This window comes from Ranitomeya variabilis, chromosome 4 (assembly GCF_051348905.1).
Source record: "Ranitomeya variabilis isolate aRanVar5 chromosome 4, aRanVar5.hap1, whole genome shotgun sequence".
In the NCBI taxonomy this organism is placed as follows: domain Eukaryota; kingdom Metazoa; phylum Chordata; class Amphibia; order Anura; family Dendrobatidae; genus Ranitomeya; species Ranitomeya variabilis.
Window position 1 is genome coordinate 97,154,118 of NC_135235.1, and position 21,845 is coordinate 97,175,962.

At 50.1% G+C, this 21,845-nt stretch overlaps 1 protein-coding gene across 1 annotated transcript in view; it reads right to left on the reverse strand.

The window, feature by feature from the left end:
* Positions 1-21,845, reverse strand: part of ANKRD1 (ankyrin repeat domain 1) — a 32,336-nt gene that overhangs the window by 3,083 nt on the left and 7,408 nt on the right. Inside the window, exons 7-8 of the mRNA XM_077258948.1 lie at positions 2,933-3,031; positions 1,779-1,877 (exon numbers count right to left, since the gene is read on the reverse strand). Coding sequence (XP_077115063.1) covers positions 1,779-1,877; positions 2,933-3,031 — 198 coding nt within the window. The remainder of the gene's footprint in view (positions 1-1,778; positions 1,878-2,932; positions 3,032-21,845) is intronic.

The following is a 21,845-nucleotide window of genomic DNA, read 5'->3' on the forward strand; positions in this document are numbered from 1 at the left end:
ATCTACCGGTTAATAACATTTTTTTCACGTGACAGATTCACTTTAAGGGCTTTGGACTGATCTATCTCTTTATATATACATCACTGAGGCTACATAATCACATACAGTACAGACCAAAAGTTTGGACACACCTTCTCATTTAAAGATTTTTCTGTATTTTCTTGACTATGAAAATTGTACATTCACACTGAAGGAATCAAAACTATGAATTAACACATGTGGAATTATATACTTAACAAAAAAGTGTGAAACAACTGAAATTATGTCTTATATTCTAGGTTCTTCAAAGTAGCCACCTTTTGCTTTGATGACTGCTTTGCACACTCTTGGCATTCTCTTGATGAGAGGTAGTCACCGGGAATGGTCTTCCAACAGTCTTGAAGGAGTTCCCAGAGATGCTTAGCACTTGTTGGCCCTTTTGCCTTCACTCTGCGGTCCAGCTCACCTCAAGCCATCTCGATTGGGTTCAGATCTGCTGACTGACTGTGGAGGCCAGGTCATCTGGCGTAGCACCCCATCACTCTCCTTCTTGGTCAAATAGCCCTTACACAGTCTGGAGGTGTGTTTAGGGTCACTGTCCTGTTGAAAAATAAATGATGGTCCAAATAAACGCAAACCGGATGGAATAGCATGATGCAAGATGCTGTGGTAGCCATGCTGGTTCAGTATGCCTTCAATTTTGAATAAATCCTCAACAGTGTCACCAGCAAAGCTCCCCTCACACCTCCTCCTCCATGCTTCACGGTGGGAACCAGGCATGTAGAGTTCATCCGTTCACCTTTTCTGCGACGCACAAAGACACGGTGGTTGGAACCAAAGATCTCAAATTTGGACTCATCAGACCAAAGCACAGATTTCCACTGGTCTAATGTCCATTCCTTGTGTTCTTTAGCCCAAACAAGTCTCTTCTGCTTGTTGCCTGTCCTTAGCAGTGGTTTCCTAGCAGCTATTTTACCATCAAGGCCTGCTGCACAAAGTCTCCTCTTAACAGTTGTTGTAGAGATGTGTCTGCTGCTAGAACTCTGTGTGGCATTGACCTGGTCTCTAATCTGAGCTGCTGTTAACCTGCGATTTCTGATGCTGGTGACTCGGACAAACTTATCCTCAGAAGCAGAGGTGACTCTTGGTCTTCCTTTCCTGGGGCGATCCTCATGTGAGCCAGTTTCTTTGAAGCGCTTGATGGTTTTTGCCACTGCACTTGGGGACACTTTCAAAATTTTCCCAATTTTTCGGGTTGACTGACCTTCATTTCTTAAAGTAATGATGACCACTCGTTTTTCTTTACTTAGCTGCCTTTTTCTTGCCATAATACAAATTCTAACAGTTTATTCAGTAGGACTATCAGCTGTGTATCCACCAGACTTCTGCTCAACACAACTGATGGTCCCAACCCCATTTATAAGGCAATAAATCCCACTTATTAAACCTGACAGGGCACACCTGTGAAATGAAAACCATTCCCGGTGACTACCTCTTGAAGCTCATCAAGAGAATGCCAAGAGTGTGCAAAGCAGTCATCAAAGCCAAAGGTGGCTACTTTGAAGAACCTAGAATATAAGACATAATTTCAGTTGTTTCACACTTTTTTATTAAGTATATAATTCCACATGTGTTAATTCATAGTTTTGATGCCTTCAGTGTGAGTGTACAATTTTCATAGTCATGAAAATACAGAAAAATCTTTAAATGAGAAGGTGTGTCCAAACTTTTGGTCTGAACTGTAGATGTACAACGGTACATAAATAATAGGTAATAAACATTTAATTTGAAGAACTTACACAATTTTTGACAGTTAAATTGGCTCCATACAGGATCAAGAGCCTCATCATTTTGTAGCGATTTAGTCTCACTCCGTCATGCATTGGTGTGTCTCCTTCCTGCAGAATCCATAATAATGGTGTTACTTGTGGTTTAAAAAAAAAATCATAGTAAATATTGTATATTAACAGTCAGTGCAGGCATAATGGTTATACTGTGTTGTGCCTAATCCACAGATGAGACTCTCCATGACACATTGATTCAAAGAGCCAAAAAGAGAAGGCGAGAGTCATGTAATGCCTCTGCTGGTCCGCCAGTACACAGAAGGGAAATATTTCCTAATAATTGGCACTACTAAGTAATAGGTGATTTTTTTTTATTTTAAAGGTAGTGGGTTATTCAACAAGATTCTCCAGTTTCAGTTTTTCCTGACAAATCTAGAATTATCAAAAAATTAGATAATTCACAAAAAATGCAATGAAATGATCCCATTGGCAAGATGGCAAGAAAAAAAAAATTTTTTTTCTATATTTGGTGTCTGGTGTTGCAGCCCAGCCTAATTTATGTGCATAGGCTAGTCACCATGTTTGGGCAAGAGTAGTACTGTTTTTGGTTTAAAAAAAAAATACTTTTTTTCTAATTTTAAAAATGCAAAAAATGGAAATGAAATAAATTAATAAATACATAATAAAAATGAAAAAAAACAAACATTGTTTTCTAAGCATGGATCATTTCAAAATAATTAACGGAGGCATTTGCCTTCCAGGACTCCCATGGATCCAGCACAGATTGCGTAATGGTACAGAACCGCTGAAGACCTCACCATCAGAGAAACATCTGATGATGGGCTCTTCTAGTCACTTGACCGCTGCAGCTAATCACAGGATTAAGCGCTCTTGCGTCATCTGGATAGTGCAGGCCTGCGCTGGATCCATGACACAAGGTGAATATACCTTTATTTGTTAGTTTGAAAGAAATCCCTGGCTAGAAAAAAACCATTTTTCAGCTTCAAACAACCCCTTCAAAGAGCAAAAGATGATCATAGAAGACCAAAATGTGTGCAGCCATAGACAGGGATGTACTTAATGTGATAACTGTGTTTTTATGACACAGTTCAGGTATGTTCTCACAGATCAAAATTTACAATCAGAAAATAAGAAAATGAAAATCTCACCCGATCTTTAGCATTTAAGTCTGCTTCACATGAAATGAGATGTTCTGCGCAATCATACTGTCCTGTCCTCACTGCGACATGTAGGGGAGAACTTAGTAACTAAAGAGAAGGAAAGAACACACAGACATGACCAAACTGTGCCTCGGTCTATGCACCATTGGAAAAAATAGATGTCCTAGGATATCCATAGCACATGAGTTCGCAAATATATAAATAACCGGTATGACAACTAATGAGCCTTCATTTCGAGAGTTCTACCTTTTCAACTGTATCACCATCTGGCTGAGTAAGGAAAATGATTTTAGACATATATTTGCACTGTATGTTCCAGCTAAAAAATAAATCTATTCAATACATGTGGTTAGGGTGCCATAAGTCAGGGTTGGGGTGGAGAGAATCATTTTTGCTTGTTATGGACCACTCTCTATAACCTAAACCAACATTTAGAGATACATTAGAATTCTTCGCTCACTAGAACATTTAACCTAGATCGTTTTCATCCGTGTCGCTAAGGAAGGCCTCTTAGGGTATCTTACCAATAACATCAAACTAGAAGGCACAATTGTGGTCAAAAATTTACACAAAGTTTTGAACATCAGCTTAAAGGGAAGGTACTGCGTTTGTAGATCATTAATAAATTAATGTAATGTAATATAACATGCTGTTATAACCAAGTTTTGATTGCATTTGAAACATTTCGTGTCTTATGAGTTTAAAGAAGGCACTGGGGCTGACATCTTGTTTTCACAGTAGCAGCAGGACACTATCAGTGTCATAATACGGCACCCCATGGTCATAGGAGATAACAGGCGGACTCCGACCCTATCTATTGTAATAGAACTGTCACTGCTGTGAACTGGGCACTCCTCTGTGGGCTGCTCAATTCACAGTAGTGGGAGTGTTCTGCTGCCATATTCATGGAGCCCTCGGATCTGCTAATATAAGCAGTACTGCTGCCAGCAGAACAGATCCTAGATTGACGGCTGATGGGGGTAAAATGCAGGAGAAAAGTGCGGGCAGAATAGCAGAGACATCAAGGAGGAACAGTATACCATTAGCATTACTGGAGCAAGAACTGTCAGCAGCTCATCAGGAGTTGTGACTAGTGTTGAGCGATACTTTCCGATATCGGAAAGTATCGGTATCGGAAAGTATCGGCCGATACCGTCAAAATATCGGATCCAATCCGATACCGATACCCGATCCCAATGCAAGTCAATGGGACGAAAATATCGGAATTAAAATAAACCCTTTATAAACTTGTAGGTTCATTCTACATGAAGGAAAACAACTAAGAATAATGTAGGATGTATTGGGGGACGTGGCGGAGATATTAAAGGGACAGAGGTTTAGCCCAATGTAATAGAATAGCAGGATTTTTTATTTTTTTTTATGAAGTTCGGCGTTAGAAAGAATTTGACTATGTTATTTTTTTTTTTTTTTATGTCAGATATTGATGTTTCACTACTTCCACGCCCTTCACCTTCTTTTTTACTTCTCCCACGCTTTCTTCTTAATTATCCTCATCATCAGCTTCTTTGACATCAACTTCTTCACCTTATTCATCTTCTTCTTCATCTTCTACCTATTATTTTTTGGGTTACATTGTTCATATTCTTTTTATTTTACTATTATCTTCATCATATTCAACTTCTTCATCATATTCTTATTTGTGACAGGCATTCCCGTAGTTGTTATCTATAAAAGTTTGAAGATTACACCTTCCGTTCTGCCTGTCACAAACCAGTTACATTTGTCCGCGTTCAGTTTGGCCTGCAGCATCAGGCTTTATCCAGGGGCACCACGAGGAGGAACGGACTCACCCCCATACACTGCTTAGTCTTCTTCTGCTTATAATTTACATAATATTTTTTTGCTCTGATATTTTGTGTTATGCTTAATGTCCTTCTGCTCTTTGTTCTGCAGCCTCTTGTTCTTCTGCTTCTCGGTCTTCCAGGTCGTCGTCGTCTCCAGGGTCGTCGTCTCCGGGGTCGTCGTCATCGGGGTGGTCTCCGGGGTCGTCGTCATCGGGGTGGTCTTCAGGGTCATCGTCTCCAGGGTCGTCGTCATCACGGTGGTTGTCGTCTCTGGTGTCGTCGTCATCTTAGGGGTGTTCTTCCGGGTCATCGTGTTTAGTCTCTTGAACTTGGAAATGTAGCAGAAGGTACAAGAAGGCTGAGAAAATGCCGAGAACCAGCTGATGGAACTGGAACTCGGATGGCTACCCGAAGGTCCAAGAGCCAATGGAACTACCGAGGACCAGCTGACGTTACTGGAACCCGGTTACTAAGCAGGAGGTACCCGTGCCTGAAAGCACTACCAAGGACCACCTGACGTTGGTGGAACTCGGATACCCAGAGGGAGGCACCTAAGCCAAAGGCTCTGCCCGGAACCAGCTGACGGTACTGGAACCAGGATGGGGAGCAGAAGGTACAAGAGCAAAAGACACTGCCGAGAACCAGCTGACGGTGCTGGAACCCGGATGGGTAGCCGAAGGTCCAAGAGCCAATGGAACTACCGAGGACCAGCTGACGTTACTGGAACCCGGTTACTAAGCAGGAGGTACCCGTGCCTGAAAGCACTACCAAGGACCACCTGACGTTGGTGGAACTCGGATACCCAGAGGGAGGCACCTAAGCCAAAGGCTCTGCCCGGAACCAGCTGACGGTACTGGAACCAGGATGTGGAGCAGAAGGTACAAGAGCAAGTGTCTGCGTGGCTTTTGCAGGACACGTTGCCGGCTGCACAGCAGGGGAACAGCTGGCGGTGCTGGACCCCACTGACACATTGGCGAGGTGTTTGGCTCTGTGCAGCCAGCACTTCCGGACAGCAACGAGCGGTGTTGTAGCCCGGGCTCTGCAGGGGGAGCAGAGTGTAGGCCGAAGCCTACTTGAACCAATTTCAAAGGTAACCTTTAACCCCCCCTCAGGGGTTAGAAAGTAGAAGAGCCACAGCTTATGCAGCAGTAGTGCTGCACAAGTCAAAGGTTGCTCTTTTAATTTCGCTCCTTGCACACGCTGAATGAAACACGTATAACATTTAGCCCTTTATACAGTCAAACTGTGTTGGAGGCGCGAGTTCCCTTTGTAATGAGACGCAGCACAGATGTCAAGAATCCCACCTTGGTGCTGGGTGCAGCCTCCTGAGCGTTGTTATTTGCTGTACAGGAGTCTGCGCTGTCGTGTTATCCCCTGGCCTAGCGCTGTTAGCGCTGCCCATCTTCTGACCTCATTTAATGTTGGCCGGTGCGGTTCGCGATGCCCATGAATCACAGCCCCGCAGTGTATTGACATAGTTTAAACACTGCGGGGCTGGGATTCATGGCCTGGCGCAGTACATATGTTCGCCTCTCGCTTGGGTTCTTACACCTGCTTCAGACTATGCGGCGTCATCTGATCCCTTATCGCATGCCACGGCCATGAAGCCGCACAGTCCGAAGAAGGCGGAAGGAGAGGAGGGACAGGCGAACTGATGCACTGATCCTGCCCATCAATCACACCCTCGCAGTCCCAATAAATAAGACACCGAGGGGCGTTGTGTGGGTCAGGGCGGCCGCAGAGGCGCAGGCAGCCAAACAATGATGCCAGAAGACGGGCAGCGCTACCAAGGGGGTTGCAGCGTGTCATTACAAAGGAAAGTCACACCACCGGGACGGTTAAATGGTCACACAGAGGACACATTGCAGACGTGTTTTCAGTTCCACATGTGCGAGGAGAATACGTTTCTGAGCCACCTTGCACACATGCAGCATTACCGCTGTACAAGGTGGCTGGATAACGTAAAAACGCCTGGGGGAGGGGGGACAGGTTCCCTTCAATTTCAGTTCTTGTGTCTGCGTGGCTTTTGCAGGACACGTTGCCGGCTGCACAGCAGGGGAACAGCTGGCGGTGCTGGACCCCACTGACACATTGGCTGGTGTTTTTCTCTGTGCAGCTAGCACATCTGGGCAAAAACTGGCGGTGTGTTAGAGCCCAGGGACAGCAGGAGGAGGAGCAGGAGGAGGAGGAGCAGGGGGAGGGGAGTGTAGGCCGAAGCCTGCACAGGCGGCAGCTTTGGGTGTGTTGTGTCTGCGTGGCTTTTGCAGGACACGTTGCCGGCTACACAGCAGGGGAACAGCTGGCGGTGCTGGACCCCACTGACACATTGGCGAGGTGTTTGGCTCTGTGCAGCCAGCACTTCCGGACAGCAACTAGCGTTGTTGGAGCCCGGGCTCTGCAGGTGGAGCAGAGTGTAGGCCGAAGCCTAATTGAACCGATTTCAAAAGTCACCTTTAACCCCCCCTCAGGGGTTACAAAGTAGAAGAGCCACAGCTTATGCAGCAGCAGTGCTGCGCAAGTCAAAGGTTGCTCTTGTAATTTTTCTCCTTGCACACGCTGAATGGAACACGTATAACATTTAGCCCTTTATACAGTCAAACTGTGTAATGGAGGCGAGAGTTCCCTTTGTAATGAGACGCAGCACAGGTGTCAAGAATCCCACCTTGGTGCTGGGTGCAGCCTCCCGAGCGTTGTTATTTGCTGTACAGGAGTCTGCGCTGTCGTGTTATCCCCTGGCCTAGCGCCGTTAGCGCTGCCCATCTTCTGGCATCATGTAATGTCGGCCGGTGCGGTTCGCGATGACCATGAATCCCAGCCCCGCAGTGTCTTAACATTGTTAAAACACTGCGGGGCTGGGATTCAGGGCCTGGCGCAGCACATATGTTCGCCTCTCACACTCGGGTCCTTACACCCGCTTCAGACTGTGCGGCGTCATCTGATCCCTTATCGCATGCCACGGCCATGAAGCCGCACAGTCCGAAGAAGGCGGAAGGAGAGGAGGGACAGGCGAACTGATGCACTGATCCTGCCCATCAATCACACCCTCGCAGTCCCAATAAATAAGACACCGAGGGGCGTTGTGTGGGTAAGGGCGGCCGCAGAGGCGCAGGCAGCCAAACAATGATGCCAGAAGACGGGCAGCGCTACCAAGGGGGTTGCAGTGTGTCATTACAAAGGAAAGTCACACCACCGGGACGGTTAAATGGTCACACAGAGGACACATTGCAGACGTGTTTTCAGTTCCACATGTGCGAGGAGAATACGTTTCTGAGCCACCTTGCACACATGCAGCATTACCGCTGTACAAGGTGGCTGGATAACGTAAAAACGCCTGGGGGAGGGGGGACAGGTTCCCTTCAATTTCAGTTCTTGTGTCTGCGTGGCTTTTGCAGGACACGTTGCCGGCTGCACAGCAGGGGAACAGCTGGCGGTGCTGGACCCCACTGACACATTGGCTGGTGTTTTTCTCTGTGCAGCTAGCACATCTGGGCAAAAACTGGCGGTGTGTTAGAGCCCAGGGACAGCAGGAGGAGGAGCAGGAGGAGGAGGAGCAGGGGGAGGGGAGTGTAGGCCGAAGCCTGCACAGGCGGCAGCTTTGGGTGTGTTGTGTCTGCGTGGCTTTTGCAGGACACGTTGCCGGCTACACAGCAGGGGAACAGCTGGCGGTGCTGGACCCCACTGACACATTGGCGAGGTGTTTGGCTCTGTGCAGCCAGCACTTCCGGACAGCAACTAGCGTTGTTGGAGCCCGGGCTCTGCAGGTGGAGCAGAGTGTAGGCCGAAGCCTAATTGAACCGATTTCAAAAGTCACCTTTAACCCCCCCTCAGGGGTTACAAAGTAGAAGAGCCACAGCTTATGCAGCAGCAGTGCTGCGCAAGTCAAAGGTTGCTCTTGTAATTTTTCTCCTTGCACACGCTGAATGGAACACGTATAACATTTAGCCCTTTATACAGTCAAACTGTGTAATGGAGGCGAGAGTTCCCTTTGTAATGAGACGCAGCACAGGTGTCAAGAATCCCACCTTGGTGCTGGGTGCAGCCTCCCGAGCGTTGTTATTTGCTGTACAGGAGTCTGCGCTGTCGTGTTATCCCCTGGCCTAGCGCCGTTAGCGCTGCCCATCTTCTGGCATCATGTAATGTCGGCCGGTGCGGTTCGCGATGACCATGAATCCCAGCCCCGCAGTGTCTTAACATTGTTAAAACACTGCGGGGCTGGGATTCAGGGCCTGGCGCAGCACATATGTTGGCCTCTCACACTCGGGTCCTTACACCCGCTTCAGACTGTGCGGCGTCATCTGATCCCTTATCGCATGCCACGGCCATGAAGCCGCACAGTCCGAAGAAGGCGGAAGGAGAGGAGGGACAGGCGAACTGATGCACTGATCCTGCCCATCAATCACACCCTCGCAGTCCCAATAAATAAGACACCGAGGGGCGTTGTGTGGGTCAGGGCGGCCGCAGAGGCGCAGGCAGCCAAACAATGATGCCAGAAGACGGGCAGCGCTACCAAGGGGGTTGCAGCGTGTCATTACAAAGGAAAGTCACACCACCGGGACGGTTAAATGGTCACACAGAGGACACATTGCAGACGTGTTTTCAGTTCCACATGTGCGAGGAGAATACGTTTCTGAGCCACCTTGCACACATGCAGCATTACCGCTGTACAAGGTGGCTGGATAACGTAAAAACGCCTGGGGGAGGGGGGACAGGTTCCCTTCAATTTCAGTTCTTGTGTCTGCGTGGCTTTTGCAGGACACGTTGCCGGCTGCACAGCAGGGGAACAGCTGGCGGTGCTGGACCCCACTGACACATTGGCTGGTGTTTTTCTCTGTGCAGCTAGCACATCTGGGCAAAAACTGGCGGTGTGTTAGAGCCCAGGGACAGCAGGAGGAGGAGCAGGAGGAGGAGGAGCAGGGGGAGGGGAGTGTAGGCCGAAGCCTGCACAGGCGGCAGCTTTGGGTGTGTTGTGTCTGCGTGGCTTTTGCAGGACACGTTGCCGGCTACACAGCAGGGGAACAGCTGGCGGTGCTGGACCCCACTGACACATTGGCGAGGTGTTTGGCTCTGTGCAGCCAGCACTTCCGGACAGCAACTAGCGTTGTTGGAGCCCGGGCTCTGCAGGTGGAGCAGAGTGTAGGCCGAAGCCTAATTGAACCGATTTCAAAAGTCACCTTTAACCCCCCCTCAGGGGTTACAAAGTAGAAGAGCCACAGCTTATGCAGCAGCAGTGCTGCGCAAGTCAAAGGTTGCTCTTGTAATTTTTCTCCTTGCACACGCTGAATGGAACACGTATAACATTTAGCCCTTTATACAGTCAAACTGTGTAATGGAGGCGAGAGTTCCCTTTGTAATGAGACGCAGCACAGGTGTCAAGAATCCCACCTTGGTGCTGGGTGCAGCCTCCCGAGCGTTGTTATTTGCTGTACAGGAGTCTGCGCTGTCGTGTTATCCCCTGGCCTAGCGCCGTTAGCGCTGCCCATCTTCTGGCATCATGTAATGTCGGCCGGTGCGGTTCGCGATGACCATGAATCCCAGCCCCGCAGTGTCTTAACATTGTTAAAACACTGCGGGGCTGGGATTCAGGGCCTGGCGCAGCACATATGTTCGCCTCTCACACTCGGGTCCTTACACCCGCTTCAGACTGTGCGGCGTCATCTGATCCCTTATCGCATGCCACGGCCATGAAGCCGCACAGTCCGAAGAAGGCGGAAGGAGAGGAGGGACAGGCGAACTGATGCACTGATCCTGCCCATCAATCACACCCTCGCAGTCCCATTAAATAAGACAACGAGGGCTGTTGTGTGGGTCAGGGCGGCCGCAGAAGCGCAGCCAGCCAAACAATGATGCCAGAAGACGGGCAGCGTTACCAAGGAGCTTGTTGCGTGTGTCAATACAAAGTCAAATCACACCTGAGGGACGTTTTAATGGTCACAGAGGACACATTTTAGACGTGTTCACTTCAACATGGGCAAGGAGAATAAGTTTCTGAGCCACCTTGAACACATGCAGCATTACTGCTGTTCAAGGTAGCTGTAAAACATAGAAACACCTGGGGGAGGGGGGACAGGTTCCCTTCAATTTCAGTTCTTGTGTCTGCGTGGCGGTCGCAGGACACGTTGCCGGCTACACAGCAGGGGAACAGCTGGCGGTGCTGGACCCCACTGACACATTGGCTGGTGTTTTTCTCTGTGCAGCTAGCACATCTGGGCAAAAACTGGCGGTGTTAGAGCCCAGGGTCAGCAGGAGGAGCAGGGGGAGCGGAGTGTAGGCCGAAGCCTGCACTCGAGCAAGTTGAAAGGAAACCTTTAACCCCCCCCCCCCCCAGGCGTTTGTAGCTGAAAGAGCCATTGTGTACAGCACTAATGCTGGAAAAGGTAAACTTAGCTCTTTTAATTATGGTCCTTGTACATGCGGAACCTAACATTTATGAAATGTGTCCCCACACAGCGTTAAACCGTCCGGTAGGTGGAACTTTCCTTTGTCGTGTGACGCAGCACAGCCATCATTTTTACCCCCTTGTCGCCGTTCGCCCCCTCCTCAGCGTTGTTTGAATCTGTCCCGGAGCCTGCGCTGTTAGGTTAGCCCATGGCTATGCACACATGTTGCGCTGCCCGTCTTCTGACCTCATTTGGTGTCAGGCTGGCTGCGCCTGTGCGGGTGCGCTGGCCGAGATCCCGCCTCGCAGTGTCGTCTCATGTAATCCCACCGCGGGCCTGTGATCCGTGCCCGTGCGCAGTGCATATCCTCTCCTCTCACTCCCCTCCCTACGGCTTTTTCAGACTGTGCGGTGTCACGGCCGTGGCATGCTATTAGGGACCAGCTGACATCGCACAGTCTGAAGAAGCCGTAGGGAGGGGAGTGAGAGGAGAGGATATGCACTGCGCACGGGCACGGATCACAGGCCCGCGGTGGGATTACATTAGACGACACTGCGAGGCGGGATCTCGGCCAGCGCACCCGCACAGGCGCAGCCAGCCTGACACCAAATGAGGTCAGAAGACGGGCAGCGCAACATGTGTGCATGGCCAAGGGCTAACCTAACAGCGCAGGCTCCGGGACAGATTCAAACAACGCTGAGGAGGGGGCGCACGGCGCCAAGGGGGTAAAAATGATGGCTGTGCTGCGTCACACGACAAAGGAAAGTTCCACCTACCGGACGGTGTAACGCTGTGTGGGGACACATTTCATAAGTGTTTGGTTCAGCATGTGCAAGGAGCATCACGAAAAGAGGCACTTTTTCCCTTTGCATCATCATTACTGCTGCACAAGGTGGCTCCTTCAGTAACAAACGCCTGGGGGGGGGGGGGGGTCAGGTTCCCTTACATTTAACTTGTTGTGTCTGCGTGGCGGTCGCAGTACACGTTGCCGTATACACAGCAGGGGAACAGCTGGCGGTGCTGAACCCCACTAACACATTGGCGAGGTGTTTGGCTCTGTGCGTACAGCACTTCTGGACGGCAACTAGCGGTGTTGGAGCCCAGGGACACGTGGAGGAGGAGGAGGTTGGAGGAGGTAGGAGGAGGTAGGAGGGATTGCCACACACACAGCAGGGGAACAGCTGACGTTACTGAACCCCAATAACAGAGGAGGGACTGTTGACTGTGCGTACAGCACTTCTGGACGGCAACTGGCGGTGTTGGAGCCCAGGGACAGGTGGAGGAGGAGGAGGTTGGAGGAGGTAGGAGGGATTGCCACACACACAGCAGGGGAACAGCTGACGTTACTGAACCCCAATAACAGAGGAGCGACTGTTGACTGTGCGTACAGCACTTCTGGACGGCAACTGGCGGTGTTGGAGCCCAGGGACAGGTGGAGGAGGAGGAGGTTGGAGGAGGTAGGAGGGATTGCCACACACACAGCAGGGGAACAGCTGACGTTACTGAACCCCAATAACAGAGGAGCGACTGTTGACTGTGCGTACAGCACTTCTGGACGGCAACTGGCGGTGTTGGAGCCCAGGGACAGGTGGAGGAGGAGGAGGTTGGAGGAGGTAGGAGGAGGTAGGAGGGATTGCCACACACACAGCAGGGGAACAGCTGACGTTACTGAACCCCAATAACAGAGGAGGGACTGTTGACTGTGCGTACAGCACTTCTGGACGGCAACTGGCGGTGTTGGAGCCCAGGGACAGGTGGAGGAGGAGGAGGTTGGAGGAGGTAGGAGGGATTGCCACACACACAGCAGGGGAACAGCTGACGTTACTGAACCCCAATAACAGAGGAGGGACTGTTGACTGTGCGTACAGCACTTCTGGACGGCAACTGGCGGTGTTGGAGCCCAGGGACAGGTGGAGGAGGAGGAGGTTGGAGGAGGTAGGAGGAGGTAGGAGGGATTGCCACACACACAGCAGGGGAACAGCTGACGTTACTGAACCCCAATAACAGAGGAGCGACTGTTGACTGTGCGTACAGCACTTCTGGACGGCAACTGGCGGTGTTGGAGCCCAGGGACAGGTGGAGGAGGAGGAGGTTGGAGGAGGTAGGAGGAGGTAGGAGGGATTGCCACACACACAGCAGGGGAACAGCTGACGTTACTGAACCCCAATAACAGAGGAGGGACTGTTGACTGTGCGTACAGCACTTCTGGACGGCAACTGGCGGTGTTGGAGCCCAGGGACAGGTGGAGGAGGAGGAGGTTGGAGGAGGTAGGAGGGATTGCCACACACACAGCAGGGGAACAGCTGACGTTACTGAACCCCAATAACAGAGGAGGGACTGTTGACTGTGCGTACAGCACTTCTGGACGGCAACTGGCGGTGTTGGAGCCCAGGGACAGGTGGAGGAGGAGGAGGTTGGAGGAGGTAGGAGGGATTGCCACACACACAGCAGGGGAACAGCTGACGTTACTGAACCCCAATAACAGAGGAGCGACTGTTGGGACTGTGCGTACAGCACTACCAGGCAACAACTAGCGGTGTTGGAGCCCAGGGACAGGTGGAAAAGCAGAGGAACACAATGTAGGCCGAAGCCTGAGAAAGTCGAAAGGGAACCTTTAACCCCCCCCCAAGGCGTTTGTAGCTGAAAGAGCCAGCTTGTGCAGCACAAAAGATGCAAAAGGAAAAGGTGGCTCTTTTCATCATGCTCCTTGCAAACACAGAACTAAACACTTATAAAATGTGTCCCCTGCAACCGTAAAACCGTCCCGGAGGTGGGACTTTCCTTCGTAATGTGACGCAGCCCAGCCGTCATTCCTACCCCCCCGGCGCCGCGCACCGGCTCCTCAGCGTTGTTTTATTCCGTCCAGGAGCCTGCGCTGTTATGTTATCCCGTGGCCAGGCACACTTAGCGCTGCCCGTCTTCTGGCATCATTTGGTGTCTGGATGGCTGCGCCTGTGCGGCCGCGCTGGCAGAGAGCCCGCCTCGCAGTGTCTTCTGATTTAATCCCACTGGGGGCCTGGGATCCATGGACATGCGCAGTGCATATCTGAACCTCCACCTCTCACTCATCTCCCTATGGCTTCTTCAGACTGTGCGGTGTCACGGCCGTGGCATGCTGTTAGGGACCAGCTGACACCGAACAGTCTGAAGAAGCCATAGGGAAATGAGTGAGAGGTGGAGGTTCAGATATGCACTGCGCATGTCCATGGATCCCAGGCCCCCAGTGGGATTAAATCAGAAGACACTGCGAGGCGGGCTCTCTGCCAGCGCGGCCGCACAGGCGCAGCCATCCAGACACCAAATGATGCCAGAAGACGGGCAGCGCTAAGTGTGCCTGGCCACGGGATAACATAACAGCGCAGGCTCCTGGACGGAATAAAACAACGCTGAGGAGCCGGTGCGCGGCGCCGGGGGGGTAGGAATGACGGCTGGGCTGCGTCACATTACGAAGGAAAGTCCCACCTCCGGGACGGTTTTACGGTATCAGTGGACACATTTTATAAGTGTTAAGTTCTGCGTGTGCAAGGAGCTAAACAAAAATAGCTACCTTTTCCTTGGGCAGCATTACTGCTGCACAAGGTGGCTCTTTCAGTAACAAACGCCTTGGGGGGGGGGGGACAGATTCCCTTACATTTCAGTTGTTGTGTCAGCGTGGCGGTCGCATGACACATTGCCGGCTACACAGCTGGGGATCAGCTGACGTTACTGAAACCCAATAACACTGGGTCGTATGTTTTGACTGTGCAGACGGCACGTCTGAGCCTCAACTGGCGGTGTTGGAGCCCAGGAATTTAAGTTCAGGTGGTAGAAAGATGAACACAACAGGAGACCTGGATAACGTATACAGTGACCTAATTATTCAATCAGGAGGAGGAGTGGCAAATTCCGGCGAGATCCAGGCCTTGTTCATTTTCAGGAAAGTAAGCCGGTCAACGTTATCGGAGGATAGTCGCATGCGACGGTCAGTTAGTACACCACCTGCAGCACTAAAGACACGTTCCGATAATACACTGGCCGCAGGGCAAGACAGCACCTCCAATGCATACTGGCTTAGCTCTGGCCATGTATCCAGCTTTGAGACCCAAAACTTGAAAGGGGAAGAGCCGTCTGGGAGTACAGCAAGAGGGCAAGACATGTAGTCTGTCACCATCTGACGGAACCGTTGCCTCCTGCTGACTGGAGCCGTCTGTGATGGTGTAGACTTTTGTGGCGGGCACAGAAAACTGTGCCACAGTTCGGCCATACTGGTCTTGCCTTGGGCAGAGGCACTGCTTCTGCTCCCTCTTTGTGCAGAGCCTCCACCACGGCCTGGACGCACTGAGCTGCTTTGGAATGCACTAGCAGCACTTCTCTCAGTTGGAATGGAGAAGATGATGGAATTGACCAGTGTGTCTTGGTACTCCCGCATTTTTCGCTCCCGGTTCAACGGTGTGATGAGGCTTTCTACGTTGTCCCGGTAGCGAGGATCGAGGAGGGTGAACACCCAATAATCAGACATGTTGAGAATGTGGGCGATGCGGCGGTCGTTTCTCAGGCACTGCAGCATGTAATCCACCATGTGCTGCAGACTGCCAACTGCCCAAGAAACGCTGTCCCCTGCTGGAGGCGTGATCTCTGCCCGCTCGTCATCACCCCACCCTCGCTGTACACACTGAGTACTGGACAATTGTGTAACTCCCTCCTCTGGACGGATGTCTTCCTCCTCCATTGACTCCTCCTCATCCTCCTCACAAACGGTCCCCTGCCTACGCGTTTGTGAGGAACCACGTGGCGCTGACTGTCCAGAAGATGATGGAAATGGTGAATCCTCATCCTCCACCTCTTCCACAACATCATCCCTTAGCGCTTGCAGTGATTTTTCAAGCAGGCAGATAAGGGGGACAGTCATGCTGACTAGTGCATCATCTGCACTCGCCATCCGCGTGGAATAATCAAAGGGACGCAAAACCTGGCAGACGTCATTCATAGTGGCCCACTCTGTGGTTGTGAAGTCTGTACGGCGCTGACTGCGACTTTTTTGCGCCTGAAGCAGCTGGTACTCCATTACAGCTTGCTGCTGCTCACACAACCGCTCCAACATATGTAACGTGGAATTCCACCTGGTAGGTAGGTCACATATGATGCGATGTTCCGGCAGGCGGTGTCGGCGCTGCAGAGCCGCAATGCGCGCTTTTGCCGTGCTGGAACGCCGCAAGTGAGCACACTCTAGGCGGACCTTGTGCAGCAGTGCATCAAGATCCGGATAGTCCCTCAAAAAGCTCTGCACGACCAAATTGAGCACATGTGCCAGACATGGGATGTGAGTGAGGTTGCCGAGGCCCAGAGCTGCCACCAGATTTCGGCCATTATCACACACTACCATGCCTGGCTGGAGATTCGCTGGCACAAACCACACATCGCTCTCCTGCTTGATGGCATTCCAGAGCTCCTGCGCTGTGTGGCTACGATTCCCCAAGAAAATTAATTTCAAGACGGCCTGTTGACGTTTGGCCACGGCTGTGCTCATGTCGGTCGTAACAGGTACACGTTCATCACGGGTCCATGTGGAGGTGGACTGTGACGGCTCCTGCAGCGATGATTCTGAGGAACTGGTGTAAGAGGAGGAGTCAATGCGTACAGAATGGATTCCTGCAATCCTTGGAGTGGGCAGGACACGTCCTGCGCCACTCGCACGGTCTGTACCCGGCTCAACGACATTAACCCAATGGGCAGTGAGGGAAAGGTATCGCCCCTGTCCATGTTGACTGGTCCACGCATCGGTGGTGAGGTGGACCTTGCTACTGACGGCGTTCAGTAGCGCGTGTTTTATGTGTCCCTCCACATGCTTCTGCAGGGCAGGGACGGCTTGCCTGCTGAAGTAAAAGCGGCTGGGCACATTGTACTGTGGGACTGCCAATGACATCAAGTCACGGAAGCTGTCAGTCTCCACCAGCCTGAATGACAGCATTTCCAGTGACAGAAGTTTGGCAATGCCTGCAGTCAGAGCCTGTGCTCGTGGGTGGTTTGACGAGAAAGGCCGCCTTTTCTCCCATGCCTGTACTACCGATGGCTGTAGACTGGGCTGGGAGTGTGTGGATGACTGGGAAAGTGGCGCTGCGGGTGGAATTACAGCGGGTCTCTGGACAACAGGGGCAGAGGTTCTTCCACGGCGATCCTGGGAGGACGCCGAACCAGCTGCGTGTGAGGTAGAGGAAGAGGCAACACGAGCTGAAGAGGTGGTAGCTGCCGCTGTTGGTTGGCCTACCTCTTCAGTGTGTTTTTCTAACTCCGCCGGGTGCCTGTTGCGCACATGTTTCCACATGTTGGAGGTATTGAGGTTGCTGACATTTTTCCCTCTTTTGACTTTTTGATGACACACGTTGCATCTGACATAGCAAATGTCATCTGCAACTGTGTCAAAAAAGGACCAGGCACTGCAAGTCTTGGGAGCGCCCTTTTTGGCTTTTGGAAGAGACATGCTCCTAACGGGTGCCAAAGCGGAGGCTGCAGGATCCGCAGTCTTCCCCCTCCCTCTCCCTCTTTGGGCCGTACGGGGAATCTCTTCCTCAGAGCTGCTCCCACCACCTTCCTGTCCCTCACGCCAAGATGGGTCGAGGACCTCATCATCTACACTACCCTCTGCCCCCAACTGCTCCTCCTGGGTAGTCTCAGCAGCAGAGCACGCACCAGTAAGTGGCACCTGAGTGTCATCATCAGCTGATGCGGCCTGCGATGTGGTGACCGGAGCCACTGGCCCACCCGCCTCTTCAGAGGAAGACAGAAAAAGCTGTTGGGCATCACTGCACCCTGCCTCTTCTTCCATTTCTCCAATGCTGCTTGGCTGGCCCCCTGTTTCCAAGCCAAGAGATTCAGAGAACAGAAGTAGAGACGGCTCCTGTCCTGGGCTCTCTGTCTGCCTGGGCAATTTGGCAGGTGGTGAAGAGACAGATGGCTGCTCTCCAGTGCTCTGTGTCTGAGAGGATGTGGCACTAATGGAAGTTGATGCATTAGCTGCCATCCATCCGACAACAGCTTCAATTTGTTCTTCATGCAGCAGCGGTGTACGGCGCTCGGACACAAAGCTTCGCATGAACGACTGTTGCCTGGTGAAAGTGGGTGCTGATGAGTCACCGGTGCCCGCAGCAGGCACAGAATCCCCACGTCCCCTCCCTGCTCCGCGACGGCTCCCACGCCCCCGTGCCTTACTCACTGCCTTCTTCATCTTGGTTGACTGATAAAGATAAGCAGAAAAGTACTAACGGATTTGTGTGCTTATTCCTGAGCAACTCCTCCTAACAGGTATAAGAAGCACTAATTATCTAAAGTGTGGACTAGACTTTAATATGAGCTAATGTGGCCTACAGAAATGTAAAGTGGTGTAACTGGTGTGTTTGGTGAACTTTATTATTTATTTATTTTTTGGGGGCTGAACTGACAACAGATAGAGCTGCAGTCACACGGAGACCGTGCAGACAGACGTAAACGGCGCTACAAGGCCCAAAAACCCTCCTCTACTTTATCCTATGTAGTGTTTTTCCACAAATTAGCTGGAGACGGGTGGAAAGACACTAATAGGATTTTTTTGAATAAATTAGCAGCAGACTACACTATTTGGAAAAAAAAGAAAATTGATTTGGCGGTATGACGCAGTGAAAAACCCTGAGCTGGAGACAACCAGGCTATAGCTGCTCACAGATTACAGGGCGAGCTGCAGTCACACGGAGACCGTGCAGACAGCCGTAAACGGCGCTGCAAGGCCCAAAAACCCTCCTCTACTTTATCCTATGTAGTGTTTTTCCACAAATTAGCTGGAGACGGGTGGAAAGACACTAATAGGATTTTTTTAAATTAATTAGCAGCAGACTACACTACTTTGAAAAAAAAGAAAATTGATTTGGCAGTATGACGCAGTGAAAAACCCTGAGCTGGAGACAACCAGGCTATAGCTGCTCACAGATTACAGGGCGAGCTGCAGTCACACGGAGACCGTGCAGACAGCCGTAAACGGCGCTGCAAGGCCCAAAAACCCTCCTCTACTTTATCCTATGTAGTGTTTTTCCACAAATTAGCTGGAGACGGGTGGAAAGACACTAATAGGATTTTTTTAAATTAATTAGCAGCAGACTACACTACTTTGAAAAAAAAGAAAATTGATTTGGCGGTATGACGCAGTGAAAAACCCTGAGCTGGAGACAACCAGGCTACAGCTGCTCACAGATTACAGGGCGAGCTGCAGTCACACGGAGACCGTGCAGACAGCCGTAAACGGCGCTGCAAGGCCCAAAAACCCTCCTCTACTTTATCCTATGTAGTGTTTTTCCACAAATTAGCTGGAGACGGGTGGAAAGACACTAATAGGATTTTTTAAAATTAATTAGCAGCAGACTACACTACTTTGAAAAAAAAGAAAATTGATTTGGCGGTATGACGCAGTGAAAAACCCTGAGCTGGAGACAACCAGGCTACAGCTGCTCACAGATTACAGGGCGAGCTGCAGTCACACGGAGACCGTGCAGACAGCCGTAAACGGCGCTGCAAGGCCCAAAAACCCTCCTCTACTTTATCCTATGTAGTGTTTTTCCACAAATTAGCTGGAGACGGGTGGAAAGACACTAATAGGATTTTTTTGAATAAATTAGCAGCAGACTACACTACTTGGGAAAAAAAAAAAAAAAAGGAACAGTATGAGGCAATGAACCACCCTCCCTGAACTGAATACAACCAACTATGGATGGCCTATGTGGCTGCACTCAGACTGGAGACTGGGCTGCACTCACACACACACACACACAGACCCTGCAGATCGCTGTGAAAACAGCGCTACAAGGCAAAAGCAAGGTGAATAGTAGGTGAACACAGCGGTTGCTAAATTAGCCTTTGGAAAGCACAAAGAAGCAAATCGCTATCTCTAAACTGTCCCTCAGTCAGCAAACAGCGTCCTGTCACTAACTGAATTCACAGCAGAGTGATCGCAAAATGGCGCCAGCGACTTTTAAACTGCATCATGACATCATTACACCAGCCAATCACAGCCTTGCCAGTAGTTTCATGCCCTCCATGCTAAACAGGATGTGCCCACACTTGGAATCAATCTCATTGGCTGAATTTCTGCTTTTTGAATCTTAGAACTTCCGATTCCGGTATCCGATACGCGGCAAGTATCGGAATCCCGGTATCGGAATTCCGATACCGCAAGTATCGGCCGATACCCGATACTTGCGGTATCGGAATGCTCAACACTAGTTGTGACTCATCCCTCAGTAGAGATAAGATGAGCTGCAGCTGCAGGACTGCAGTGAACTTGTGGAGGGGGGGTGAGAGAATCATGTAATCTGGGTGAGAGAGACTGATGGGCGAGAGAAAAACAGTAATTGCTGATGATAGCAGATCACAGGGCAGTCACCCACAAAATGGCACTGCCCTGTGATGCTACTCTTCATTCTGCCCCAGGGATACTAGACCACCCAAAAGGGGAGGGAAATGGTGATGTCAGCAGTTACTGCCCCAATTTTCCTGCTGACAGTAAAGCTGGTAAGTCTTACTATAGCTGCTTGAGGTCTAAAATGGAAAATGCTCCCCCTAGTGGTAAATATATATATTTGTAAGAAAATATATAATATTTTTCATATAGAAATGCTTGCAAACAGTGCAAACAGTGCATTAATACATTTTAATTACTATTGTAAGCTTAATTTCACCAAAAAAAAACAAACTACAAGAAAACTGGTGGCACCTTCCCTTTAAAAATAGTTAACTACATATGCCCCGTGATGCTGAGGCTTAGCTTCAGGGGGTCCGTAAAAAAACTGTCCATCTTCTTGATAAAAAAAATACATAGTAAATCTGTGACAGAGGTTACAAAGCAAGCCTCCAAAGTAGATGTGGACACAGGCTAAGGAGTTCAGGCATGGTGCTCACTACTGACCCTCGGTTGGGTCATTGAGGGACAATACAACTGACCAGTAGATAAACCCGGTTTTCCAAGTATTCTCATGAATAAAGATATTAAATTTATTAAAGGTAAATAAGTAAAGAAAAATCTAACATCTTAGAGTACTCTTGGAATTCACATTTAAGTTTAAAATTTTAGACATAAAAAGAAACTGGGACATACAAGAGTTCTATGAACTTAATTTGCAATAATTGAATGTTAAATGGAATCTGTCACTAGTTTTTTGCTATGTCATCTGAGAACACCATAATGTAGGGTCAGAGAGCCTGACTCCAGTGATGTGTCGGTTATTAGTCTGTGTTTTGCAGTTTCAATACAATCAGTGTTTTATCAGCAGGAGATTATCAGTACAGGACAACTGGCCTTGTGCATCCTAGTCCTGCCCCCAGCACTGATTAGCAGATCTCTGTCACTATGCATTGTACACAGAAGGGTGTGGTGTGTGCAGAGTTATACACAGCTCAACAACTGAGCTCTGCTAGATCTGCAGCAAAGAAGACTGATTCAATGAAAACTGCTGCATCCAATAAACCAGTGTTTCCAAACTCCAGTCCTCACGAACCCCAACAGGTGGGGTTTTCAGGATTTCCTTAGTATTGCACAGGTGATGGAAGTATCAGGAGTTCTCTCACTTGTGCAGCACTATGGAAATCCTGAAAACATGACCTGTTGGGGTCGTGAGGACTGGAGTATAAACTGATACATCACTTCAATCAGGGTCTGTGTCCCTACATGATGGGGCTGTCAGATCACAGAGCAAAAACCTGCTGATTGATTCCCTTGAATAT